The sequence below is a fragment of the Schistocerca gregaria genome, chromosome 1 (assembly GCF_023897955.1).
Source record: "Schistocerca gregaria isolate iqSchGreg1 chromosome 1, iqSchGreg1.2, whole genome shotgun sequence".
In the NCBI taxonomy this organism is placed as follows: Eukaryota; Metazoa; Arthropoda; class Insecta; order Orthoptera; family Acrididae; genus Schistocerca; species Schistocerca gregaria.
The window spans coordinates 1,101,598,565-1,101,612,791 of NC_064920.1; the positions used below are offsets into that span (position 1 = coordinate 1,101,598,565).

Below are 14,227 nucleotides of genomic sequence, written 5' to 3' on the forward strand. Positions count from 1 at the left end.
TTTGGGATCAGGTCTGTTATCTCGATATTTCGTTGTGGACACAATCATACTGTGATTATTACATCTGCAAGTTTTGAGGTCACACTAAACAGATTTTTTATCACTATCCTGTACTATTTCTTCTAATATATTGGGCACATTGCTAATATGTTGTAATGCTGCAACAAGATTACAGTTAACACTTTGAAGAATTGCAAAGAGAAAGGAGACGATTTTATCCAGTGGTACAAGACAAACAATGAAATGACTATGAGTGACCCCAAACAATTTGTGTGCTGCTTCAGCAATTTCTTTGTTAACCAATGAGACCAACTGTTGCAGAAAATGCACTATGACTGAAAGCATTTCCTTAAACCACACAACTGTTTGTAAATGCGCAGTGTTTCACACATTGTGAATAGTGCTGAGGGAACTCCTAAAGAAGTTTCCAATGGATTGTAATGTTGTAGCCTGCAGACAGCACAAATCACCTAAGGTTTAAGAGTAGCCACAGCAATATCTATAGTCATTGGGTAATAATTGTTATGAAAGCCTCTGCATTGTGTGAATGAATGCTTGTTGCTGCTGTTCTGTCTGCCCCTGACCAACCAAAAATTCATAATTACCACCCAGTAGTTTCAAAATGAGTAACACTAAGTTTGCTAGGCCATGCCTGTTAAGTCTGTATAGAGCACAAAAATTTAATTCTAAATCTCCGTAGTAAGCACACAAAGATAGTTGCTCAGTTCCTGCAGTGGCTAATTGTTTCATCAAGGAGAGTGGTGAAACACTTAGAGCCTTGATTTGATTACTAGTGCTGATGAACTGTGCATTCTTAGGACCATTTTAAGGTGTCTTGGCAAAACTAATCTCCCAGATTTAGCTCAAACCTCAGGACAGAATGAAAATTCACATCATTTAATTAGCTATCATAACACTCCGCTCACTGTTACCACGATGAACTGAAAATGAGTGTAACTTTGACAATACTTTGTACCCAAGAATATGGGATGCTAGAAATGGAGGCCCTTAGGTAGCATTCATTGTTATCTATCAGCTAAATGGGAATGCATTAGGAGCTGTGTCAAATATGAAGGGACTGGTAAGCGTTATAACACAAAGCACCCTGTAATTCAACTGTCAATCCTGTTTGCAGGGTGGTGGGTTCTTGATGTTATTTAAATCATTGAAAAATGAACAATTTGTACAGTTAATTAAAATGTAACTGGACATTAAGATTCCTTGTAACACATGAAATTTCATTTGCCTAATCTGAAGTGTTGCGCGCGCGCGCCCACACACACACACACACACACACACACACACACACACACACACACACACACACACACACACACACACACACACACACACACACACAGTGTCTTCCTATTAGTTATGTGACCTACTCAACAAATTTCTCTTCTTCTGAAACACTTTCCTTGCCATTGCCAGTCTCCATTTTACATCCTCTCTACTTCGACCATCGTCAGTTATTTTGCTCCCCAAATAGCAAAATTTATATACTAATCATTTCCATATCTAATTCCCTCAGCTTCACCTGATTTAATTTGACTACATTCCATTACCCTTGTTTTACTTTTGTTGATGTTCAAGTTATATCCTCCTTTCAAGACACTGCCCATTCAGTTCATTTGCTCGTCCAGGTCCTTTGCTGTCTCTGACAGAATTACAGTGCGTCGGCAAACCCCAAAGTTTTTATTTCTTCTCCATAGATTGTAATTCCTACTCCAAATTTTTCTTTTGTTTTCTTTACTGCTTGCTCAGTAGACCGATTGAATAACATCGGGGATAGGCTACAACCCTGTCTCACTCCTTGTTTCTGTATAAAATGTAAATAGCCTTTCGCTCCCCGTATTTGACACCTACCACCTTCAGAATTGGAAGAAGAGTATTCCGGTCAACATTGTCAAAAGCTTTCTCTAAGTCTACAAAAGCTAGAAATGTATGTTTGCCTTTCCTTAATCTAACTTCTAAGGTAAGTCATAGGGTCAGTATTGCCTCACGTTCCAGCATTTCTACGGGATCCAAACTGATCTTCTCAGAGTTCAGCGTCTACCAGTTTTTCCATTTATCTGTAAAGAATTCATGTTAGTATTTTGCAGCTGTGACTTATTAAACTGATAGTTCAGTAATTTTCTCATCTGTCAACACTTGCTTTATTTGGGATTGGAATTATTATGGTCTTGAAGTCAGAGTATTTTGCCGGTCTCAAACATCTTACTCCCAGACGATAGAGTTTTGTGAGGGCTGGCTCTCCCAAGGCCATCAGTAGTTCTAATGGAATTTTGTCTATTCTCGGGGACTTGTTTCGACTTAAGACTTTCAGTGCTCTGTCAAACTCTTCACGCAGTATCACATCTCCCATTTCATCTTCACCTATGCCCTCTTCCATTTCCATAATATTGCCCTTACGTACATCGCCCTTGTTATTCGGTAAGCAGTGGTAAAAATCACAAAGTTATATGTTTTACAATATATTTATTTTGATTTTTGTTGCATTTATTGTAATGCTTTTCATTTTTTAAAAAAACAGTATAATTTGCTTTTGTTAACAATGTTGTAATAGCTAAACAGGCTTTTTTATATGATATATTTATGGTTCAAAATAAATCAGCCAGCTCGTGTTATATGCAAAATATACACAGCAGGTTCAAATGATGTAGAATACATCAGATTTTGAGCAGTTACTTGTGAGACTGAGATTAATAAAATACTTCATGCTAGCTGTTTTCAGATAATTACACCAAACATGGACATCTATATGTTTTGTGACATAATAATGTAGCATTTTCCTTACCCAAGATAGTCTATCACAGTGAAATTCTGTAAACTTGTTTTGAAAGGTATTTTGTAATCTGGCTGACACTTAAGTTCCACTGTGGCTGCTTTGTGAGTCTGAAGTTAGAATTACAATCTATGGAGAAGAAATAAAAACTTTGGGGTTTGCCGACGCACTGTAATTCTGTCAGAGACAGCAAAGGACCTGGACAAGCAAATGAACTGAATGGGCAGTGTCTTGAAAGGAGGATATAACTTGAACATCAACAAAAGCAAAACAAGGGTAATGGAATGCAGTCAAATTAAATCAGGTGAAGCTGAGGGAATTAGATATGGAAATGATTAGTATATAAATTTTGCTATTTGGGGAGCAAAATAACTGACGATGGTCGAAGTAGAGAGGATGTAAAATGGAGACTGGCAATGGCAAGGAAAGTGTTTCAGAAGAAGAGAAATTTGTTGGGTAGATCACATAACTAATAGGAAGACACTGAATAGAATTGGTGAGAAGAGAAATTTGTGGCACAACTTGACTAGAAGAAGGGATTGGTTGGTAGGACATGTTCTGAGGCATTAAGGGACCACCAATTTAGCATTGGAGGCAGTGTGGAGGGTAAAAATCGTAGAGAGAGACCAAGAGATGAAAAGGCCTACACTTAACAGATTCAGAAGAATGTAGGTTGCAGTAGGTACTGGGAGCCGAAGAATCTCGCACAGGATAGAGCAGCATGGAGAGCTGCATCAAACCAGTCTGGACTGAAGACCACAACTAGTACTACAACAACACCAAGTAACACCACACAACAATTGTATGTAAATCAGCAACATTTAATTGCCAAGAAATACCTTATAAAGGAGCAATACGTCACTCAGACCCCAGTATGAGAGGTACATCTGTTGTGAAGATGTGAGGAGACAAGCAGGTTAAAAGCTTGTGCCCAGTCACTCACTGACCAATCTGGTGAGATAGCGGAAGTTTTTAATTTGAAAAATCATTCATGCGGGAGAAATCACACAGACATGCATTCATTTGACAAAGATGACGTATAGAAACGGGCATCTCTGGCACTGAGAAAGGACTGAAACAGCGGAAAACAAGTAGGTTGTCACATATTGATGGAATACCCTTTCAGTTTTACAGAGAATACTCTACAGCATTGGCCTCTTAGCTTGTGTTTATCATGAATTTCTCACCCAGCATAAAATTCCATATGATTGGAAAAAAAGTGCAGGTGACTCCTGTACATAAGAAGAGAAAAAGAACAGACTTGCAAAATTACACGCCTGTATCCTCAATACTAGTCAGCTGCAGAATTCTTTAATGTATTCTAAGTTCAAACATAATATGTTTCTTTGAGGCAGAAAAGCTGCTGTCCACAAATCAGCATGGATTTAGAAAGCATCACTGAGGCAATACTCAGCTTCCCCTTTTCTAGCAATATATCCTGCAAACAATGGATGTAAGACAACAGGTATATTCCATATTCCTAGATAGCATTCAACATGATAAACCCACAGCACACTGCAAATAAAAATCCAAGTGTACAGAATAGGTTCCCTGATATGTGAATGGTTTGAATACTTCTTAAGTAATAGAAACCAGTACGTTGGCATCAATCACAAATACAATAGCATTATCAGGACTACCGGTACTCCAGGAAGAGTGATACGACTGGTCTTGTGTTCTATCCGTATAAATGATATGATGGACAGGATCCTTAATTGTAGTTGAATGACTTCCAACTTGTATTAGTCATTTGTAGGTTGTTGTAATGCTACAATTTATTTACAAGTTGCCTGTTGGCTTCTGCCTCTGGTTCTTCAGATGATGTTTATTTGACGATTTTTCTGACTTTAGTGGCTGACAAAACTTCAGAAAAATCAAATGTTGGCCAAAGAACAGAGGCAGAAGCCAACAAGCAACCTGTCAATAAATGGCTACGAAAGCCTTCACTGCAGTTTGTATGTCATATTGTATTACACTGGGCAGTCATTAACTACGTTGATAAGTATTATGTATGCCTGTTACTGGCAATGGTTCAGATGATCACCTGCAAGGGGGTTGAGCAGACTACTTGCAACTGTGTTACACTTGGGTGTCTTCTTTTGTTAATATGTGAATTAGGCCCTTAATATTTTTTCAAAGCATTGATTACACAACAGTGATGTGCTCAACAGTTACTTATTATGAAAACTATAAGCACAAAAAGAAAAATTTAAAACTGGCCTAATGTACTCAACTTTACCATACAGAATTACCATAAATCAGTCAAAAATTCATTTTAAGACGATTAAAAATTTTGAGACTTTATATGAAGACCTGCTGCTCCGTATTACAGTAAACACTACGTACATAACATTAAATGGGGCCATATAAAAACCAAAACCAAACAGATGGATTGTCAACAACTATGGCAACAACAACTACTTGAAGTGGCGGCATACTTCGGCGAAACAACAACGATGCAATGCACAGACTCATTAACAAGCTGCCATCAGTGCTGCTCAGATGTCCATTCAGAACTCGTGGCGCATGTGCTTTGACGGCTGTATTAATCCAAAATTCCAAAGTATCGCTTGCACGTGTTGGTCGCTGTAGCATCAGTTTAGAATATCTCTGACGTTGATGTGCGTGGATGGATCAGCTGTGGTGAAAAACACTGTGCCAACAACACGACTTCAGTGAGAAAATGGTAAGCGTCGATGCAATTCCTCTTCCTAAGATTACGAATTTTGAGGCATTCCATTTGGTGTCATTATTTCTTCATTGTAGACAACGAAAAAGAGTAATTTCCTTACGCGAAAGTGAAACCATGCTGACGAGCTGCCAACATATGTAATGGAAATTAAAGAATTGTTTGATACGTGGGTACCAACGTAACGTCGTTGCAGTGATTGTCTTGTAGTACCAATAATTCATAGTGTGCATTATAACGTAGTAAAAAATATAAGCATTCGTGCTGTACACGCTCGTTTGCTTCCGTGAATTGTCACTGCAGCATCATCCTGCTGTGCGCGCGTGTTGATTAAAAAGAAAGTGCGAATCAGTCGTAATGATTTTTCTCAATGACTCTTCTTTTTGTAACCACGTGCTGTCAGGAAGTTTGTGTACGTAGATTGTGTGATGAATGTCTAAAAGAAAGCACGACATATGTTGTAAATCATGAACAGCAATAGGTAGAACTTTGCAACAGTTTGCATTGCGTTAACGACTGACACAATCCGACTAGCAGCATATCACACATTTTTAACGTCGAATATGAGTTAAGTGATCAGGCATGCGAGAATCACTCCTTACACGTACACACCAAATTCCACCATTGAACCCTCGTTAATTGCGTTTTGACAGAGTGTTGATGTAATCAGTGTTCTAAGTGTTTCTGCCCTGTAAGCATATCCTACACCGTCATTCTGATGGCCTTGGAAACAGTATTATGAGCCTTCTAAGAATGGTAATTGCTTTATAAGCTGCTCTATCATATGTTAGTTTCATGTTCCCTGGATTATTTGTGCTATAAATCTTAATGTTGTGGAACGAGTCATTTTACATTCACATTAAAAATCAGTTTGTAAAGCAGAACATTTTTAAGTTTGGTTGCTTGTTTTAAAACCATACAGATGTGAGTTAGTAACGTTATCCACCATCTTTTACACATTAGAATAATAGACATTCTTCTGCCAGAATAGGAGTAGTTTTCAAGAAAAACTTAGTTTGTTTTCAAGTACTACTTGGCCGTACATCAGACATGTTATTCACTGCAAATGATCAAAAATTTTAGTTAAAGCAATGTGCACCCAATGTTATGATGAAGACAGCATTAATGTGGAGTAATGATCACCTTTTTTTCTTCTTCTGGTATTGTAATTAAGTCCCTTTTAAAATGCAGTGGATTATTTACAACAGTCTTCATGAGGGAATAACTGTGAAGCAGTACTGGTAGTCAAAAAGCCCAATCAATTCTTTATCAAAAATCATCTGAATTTGATGGTGTTTGCAACAGAGTATGGCATTTTTGTTCCCATATAGTAAGCTCTGCCTTTTGTGAAACATGTAATGCATCACCGAGTCAAGGCATTTTTCCAAAGAGATTGAAATATTCCATTGTTAAACTCCTATATAAGAAAGGCGACGGAAGAGGTGTCAGTAACTGCTGACCTCTTTCATATTAGGATGTCAATAACTGTTGACCTGTTTCACAGAAGAGGCTGCCATCCTGTTTCCCTACCGACATTTTCCAAAATTTTTGAGAGGATGATGTATTCTAGAATAGTGTCTCACCTGAGCAACAGTATTTAGAAGAGTCGTATGTGACTTATTGTGTAGTAAAGAAACATAGGCCTAGTATCAACTGCACAACAAAGCACACTATTTTGCCAGTGTTTCACAACTTCTTAGTTTACACAAGAAATCAAGTTTTTAACGTTCTGATCAGAAACATAATAGAACACAGCCCAACAGAAATAAAGCTTGAAAGTGTTTTCGTTCTTGAGTAATAAGTATGTCATCTGCCACAACCCATAGTTAAGATAGATAAAATTAATGCTAATTGTAGGGCTGCTGTTCTGGGCTGCAGGATGGTAGGATTATAGCCATCTTACATCCTACAGGGAGAGTGTGATGTTGCCTCTGCCTCCCCCCCACCCCTCCCCTGCCCTCCTGAAGTCGTGGGTGTGGTGGCAAACAGATATCGTGTTGTTCTACATATCGAGGCTAGCTTATAATTTGGTTATAGCTAGGTTATAATTCGTTTGTGGCTTAAATTAATGTTCAAACAGTAATGATAATGACCGTAACAGGAACAAAACTCAGTTACTTGTTTCCCTGGGATGCGAGCTGCAATACCTAGTTTGTTAATATGTACACATTTATGTACAAATACTTGAGTGCAACAATTTGTGAGGTTATGCTAAGCAATGCTCTTACAGGCTTAGTTATATGTAAAGAAGGTGGTAAGCTACATAAATTACTCCTCCTTTGAGCCATTATTATTACATTCCATTTTTGTCGTGTGGTATCCCAAAATTCAGATTTTCGCTATCATTGTACAAGACAGCCAGATAATATTCATTTTACAATTAACAAATGGATATAAAAAGGAGCCTAACATATGGATAAAAAACTATACAAGCGGCTTCCCAACACCATAAAATGTATCACAGATGTGAAAAAGTGAGATACAACTAAGAACATGTCTACATTACCACTCTTTCTTATTTCAGTAAGAGAATATTCTGATTACATGTAATAGTAAAATAAGTTTCATTTTTCACTATTTGTAAATCAAACACAAAACTCAATTGTGCTATAAAATTGTTTGCATGGTCATGAAACAGAATGGGCAAATGTAAGTAAATATCGTATACTCTTAGGTTTAAGACGTCTCGTACCATAAAATAAGCAACACAGTACTTGATCAGGATAACCAAAAATAGCGGTGCCACCTGTCAACTTTGACCCAGTACTCCATCAAGATGGAGGTGGGGGGGGGGGATATTCCTATTTTGAAATGACACAATATGATAACTGTGGTGTCACTCATTACAAGTACAGACAGACACAAATAATGCAATAATATTTAATTGCAGAAATAACTTGAAATCCGTGGGACGGTTATGATAATGATGGGGTTTTGTACAGGGACAAACTAAATACATGGCAATTCAAATAATGAAGATATACCAAAACAAATACTAATGCAAAAATCAAACAAACAAAATCCTCAACAAAAATTTTAAAAAATTCCAGAAATTTCAGTTGACCCATATAGCTCAAACGATTTCACAATACCACAAACCCACACCTAATCTAGAAACTGGTACTAGAAATTTCACTTGACCCATACAACATGAAGTCCACGATATCAACAAACCACAACTCATAGATGTAACTATTATCAAAAGCTTGACTTAACCAAAATAACAACACACTCCACGACACCCACCAGTAACAAGTAGTAATTCTGAACTTCAACTAACAACCCAATCCACATTCTCATAAGAAACTACTTCAACATCAGTTCTGATCTCCACATCTTTAAAGAAAATTACACATAAACCCACATCACACATCTAACAGTAAAACAACAAAAAAAACTGTAGAGCTAATATGCCGACAAAAATAATAAATTTTTGAGAACATAATAAGTTTGATAGAGAAAAAAAATCTACTCACCAAGTGGTGGCAGGAGCAATCACATACAAAAGTTAATGAAATATGCAAGCTTTAGGAGCCAGTGGCTCCTTCTTGTGGCAGATTTGTGTAAGGTTAAGGAAGAGGGATGAAAAAAAGGACTGGTGAGGTTTAGGAGATGTTGAGAAGCATGGAAAAGTCACCCAGAACTCCAGTCAGAGGAGACTCCCTGGAAGGGATGACAGGGAAATACTGGTTGTCAGGGACTACACTGGATGAGATTTCGAGAAGCTAAGAGCTTAACCCCTGATCTGAGGTTTTGGTTGACTTCTCTGTAACCCTCCCCATTTCCTAAAACTAACCAATCTTTTTTCTTCATCCCTCTTTCTTCCCCTTCAACATTTCTGCCAGAAGCTCCAAACACTTGCACATTCGCCTTAACTTTTGCTTGTGTTTGCTCCTGCCACCACTTGGTGAGTAGATTTTAATCTCTAGAATAAATTTCTTTTATTTTATGTGTATGGTCACAAACTTGTTGATCCTCAGATTATTGGTTTCAGTCAGCAATGAACATCTTCAGAACTGCAGCAAAATATCACTGACACACTCCCTTTGACTGTTAAACCTGCCCAAAGATGTAAACAACCATGCATGAGCAGCACCTGTTAGACGGAGGGGGTCTGACAGCCAATCAGTTTGTCATTTCACCAGGAAGGAGGTACACAGCTTGTGTTGTCTATAGTTCAACTGCCTAGACGTTCAATACTGCGTTTCGATTGCGACCACATTGTTACTTTGTGCCAGGAAGGCCTCTCAACAAGGAAAGTGTCCAGTCATCTCGGAGTGAACGAAAGCGATGTTGTTTGGACATGGAGGGGAGACAGAGGGACAGAAACTGTCGATGACACGCCTTGCTCAGACCGCCCAAGGGCTACTACTGCAGTGGATGACCACTACCTACAGATTATGGCTCGGAGGAACCCTGACAGCAATGCCGTCATGTTGAATAATGCTTTTTGTGCAGCCACAGGACATTGTGTTACAACTCAACTTGCGCGCAACAGGCTGCATGGTGTGCAACTTCAGTCCCAATGTCCATGGCGAGATCCATATTAGCAACCATGACACCATGCAGTGCAGTGCAGATGGGCCCAACAACATGCCGAATGGACCGCTCAGAATTGGCATCATGTTCTTTTCACCAATGAGCATCGCATATGTCTTCAGCCAGACAATCGTCGGAGACATGTTTGGAGGCAACCTAGTCAGGCTGAACGCCTTAGGCACACTGTCCAGCGAGTGCAGCAAGGTGCAGGTTCCTTGCTGTTTTGGGGTGGCATTATGTGGGGCTGACATTTGCCATTGGTGGTCATGGAAGGCGCTGTAATGGCTGTACGATACATGAATGCCATCCGCCGGCTGATAGGGCAACCAAATCAGCAGCATATTGGTGAGGCATTCTTCTTCATGGACAACAATTCATGTTTCCATCATCCACATCTTGTGAATGACTCCCTTCAGGATTACGAAATTGCTTGACTAGAGTGGCCAGCATGTTCTCCAGATATGAACCCTATCGAACATGCCTGGGGTAGATTGAAAAGGGCTGTTTATGGACGATGTGACCCACCAACCACTCTGAGGGATCTTTTCCGAATTGCCCTTGAGGAGTGGGACACTCTGGACCAACAGCGCCTTGATGAACTTATGGATAGTATTCCACAACGAATTCAGTCGTGCATCAATGCAAGAGAATGTGCTACTGGGTATTAGAGGTACTGGTGTGTTCAGCAATCTGGACCACCACCTCTGAAGGTCACACTACAATGTGTGGTTTTCATGAGCAATAAAAAGGATGGAAATGATGTTTATGTTGATCTCTCTTCCAATGTTCTGTGCAGGTTCTGGAACTCTCAGAACAGAGGTGATGCAAAACTTCTTTTTATATGTGTGCAACTAGCAAATTGTCTACAGCTCAAAACAATAAACTAGACCATGATGAATAATATTACTGCCATACATATGAAAATTTTGTGCTTTAAATACGATGAGGCATACCTGTTTTATAAAGACGTGTCCTGATGTACTGGAACCTTAGTGGCATTGTCAAAAGCTAAACACAAAATCACCGCCAGCATTGTCACATATATATAAGTAATAGTATACACAAGAGATCTTGTCAGCAGCACTACTGTTCAAAGCAGTCTCTCTCTGTATCAATGACATGCACATGTATTATAAAGTATTTGCGTTGTTCTGATCGATCATCCCACAGTGCTCAGGTTTTTGTGTGTGTTGCTGTGTCAAATCTTAAGAGGTGACTTCTTGATCACATTGCCTCCAGTTTTCACTCATCGCTTAACCTGCTGTTTTGTTTATGGCTTGAGGTGGTGTAACAAAAACAAATAGGTGCACAAGATCAGTTTTCGTTAATTTTAAGAGAGTCTGAATGCTGCTGAGAAATTTGTATCCTTACTCCCTTTTGATCTTCAAAAAATATTATATCTATCCTGCTCGTAACTTTTACATAGTTAATTGCTAATTTGAGGTGTACCATTATCTTTCTTCTGAAATGCCTGTGGCTTCATTTAGGCACGTCTTTTGTGTAGATTCTCATTGAGAAAAAATGTAGTTTTAACTCGGCTGAATAATTTTTAGCTTTTGAGATGGAACAGACACTGTAAAAAACTGAAGCAACTTGCTAATAAGTTTGTTTGATGGATAAAAACTTGCCTCTCAAATAATAGAGCACAGCAGCAGTTATCTTTTTCTTTCAGATTTTATCAGACAAGTCTAGATTTCATCTAGTGCCTAGCCATTATCAATGCACTATTTCGTGGTATCAATGCAAATCTTAGTGCGTTAGCCACTTGCTGTTCGGGTAGTCTTGAACGAACTGTGACAGAAGCCGGAACAACAGGGTACTGACCTACTAAGATGTGTTGATACCATGAAATAGTGCATTGATAATGGCTAGGCAGTAGCTGAAATCCAGATTTGCCTAATAAAACTTGAAAGAAAAGTATGACTGATTGCTGTGCTCTGTCATTTGAAAGTTGTATCACAGTCGCTGAGTGCACTCACATACCTGATGGAAGGTGAGTTGATAAACTTGCCTTGCGAAGAGAAAGCCGCCAACAGTAGAGGCTTATGCCTGAAGCCATGTATCCGCCAGTGGCTACAGCAGAGCCTCATGTCTGACGCTGTATCCCAGCCTGACCTGGTGGTGAAACATCCATCACTATGCATGTGGCAGTCAATATGTGAAAGGTGGCACGAACAAAGGTTTTCTGCAAATAGAGTTAACTTTTGTCTTATGGAATTGTATAGAATGTACCTACAAAAATTAGAAGACATCACTGCCATCTCTGTGCCAAACCAATTCTCAGTGCCCTAATATTAATCATCATTAGCAATTAGACTGACTCAGCTGGGTTATGGCCTCTTCCACATACCCTCCCACTTTTATTCTACATTTACATCCATACTCTGCTAGCCACCTGACGGTGTGTGGCGGAGGGTACCCTGAGTACCTCTATCGGTTCTCCCTTCTATTCCAGTCTCGTATTGTACGTGGAAAGAAGGATTGTCGGTATGCTTCTGTGTGGGCTCTAATCTCTCTGATTTTATCCTCATGGTCTCTTCGCGAGATATACGTAGGAGGGAGCAATATACTGCCTGACTCTTCGGTGAAGGTATATTCTCGAAACTTTAACAAAAGCCTGTACCGAGCTACTGAGCGTCTCTCCTGAAGAGTCTTCCACTGGAGTTTATCTATCATCTCCGTAACGCTTTCGCAATTACTAAATGATCCTGTAACGAAGCGCGCTGCTCTCCGTTGGATCTTCTCTATCTCTTCTATCAACCCTACCTGGTGCGGATCCCACACTGCTGAGCAGTATTCAAGCATTGGGCGAACAAGTATACTGTAACCTACTTCCTTTGTTGTCAGATTGCATTTCCTTAGGATTCTTCCAATGAATCTCAGTCTGGCATCTGCTTTACCGACGACCAACTTTATATGATCATTCCATTTTAAATCACTCCTAATCCGTACTCCCAGATAATTTATAGAATTAACTGCTTCCAGTTGCTGACCTGCTATTTTGTAGCTAAATGATAAGGGACCTATCTTTCTATGTATTCGCATCACATTACACTTGTCTACATTGAGATTCAATTCCCATTCCGTGCACCATGCGTCAATTCGCTGCAGATCCTCCTGCATTTCAGTACAATTTTCCATTGTTGCAACCTCTCGATACACCACAGCATCATCCGCAAAAAGCCTCAGTGAACTTCCGATGGCATCCACCAGGTCATTTATGTATATTGTGAATAGCAACGGTCCTATGACACTCCCCTGCGGCACACCTGAAATCACTCTTACTTCGGAAGACTTCTCTCCATTGAGAATGACATGCTGCGTTCTGTTATCTAGGAACTCCTCAATCCAATCACACAATTGATCTGATAGTCCGTATGCTCTTACTTTGTTCATTAAACGACTGTGGGGAACTGTGTCAAACGCCTTGCGGAAGTCAAGAAACACGGCATCTGCCTGTGAACCCGTGTCTAAGGCCCTCTGAGTCTCGTGGACGAATAGCGCGAGCTGGGTTTCACACGACCGTCTTTTTCGAAACCCATGCTGATTCCTACAGAGTAGATTTCTAGTCTCCAGAAAAGACATTATACTCGAACATAATACGTGTTCCAAAATTCTACAACTGATCGACGTTAGAGATATAGGTCTATAGTTCTGCACATCTGTTCGACGTCCCTTCTTGAAAACGGGGATGACCTGTGCCCTTTTCCAATCCTTTGGAACGCTTCGCTCTTCTAGAGACCTACGGTACACCGCTGCAAGAAGGGGGGCAAGTTCCTTCGCGTACTCTGTGTAAAATCGAACTGGTATCCCATCAGGACCAGCGGCCTTTCCTCTTTTGAGCGATTTTAATTGTTTCTCTATCCCTCTGTCGTCTACTTCGATATCTACCATTTTGTCAACTGTGCGGCAATCTAGAGAAGGAAGCACAGTGCAGTCTTCCTCTGTGAAACAGCTTTGGAAGAAGACATTTAGTATTTCGACCTTTAGTCTGTCATCCTCTGTTTCAGTACCATTTTGGTCACAGAGTGTCTGGACATTTTGTTTTGATCCACCTACCGCTTTGACATAGGACCAAAATTTCTTAGGATTTTCTGCCAAGTCAGTACATAGAACTTTACTTTCGAATTCATTGAATGCCTCTCGCATAGCCCTCCTCACACTGCATTTCACTTCGCGTAATTTTTGTTTGTCTGCAAGGCTTTGGCTAT

At 39.6% G+C, this 14,227-nt stretch overlaps 1 protein-coding gene across 1 annotated transcript in view; it reads left to right on the forward strand.

Annotated features, from left to right (window-relative positions):
• Positions 1-2,592: 2,592 nt before the first annotated feature.
• The window catches only part of LOC126282491 (tRNA-dihydrouridine(16/17) synthase [NAD(P)(+)]-like), a 222,437-nt gene continuing 210,802 nt past the window's right edge, over positions 2,593-14,227 (forward strand). The window contains exon 1 of the mRNA XM_049982151.1: positions 2,593-5,474. Within this exon, the coding sequence (XP_049838108.1) occupies positions 5,472-5,474 (3 nt within the window). The 5' untranslated portion in view covers positions 2,593-5,471. The remainder of the gene's footprint in view (positions 5,475-14,227) is intronic.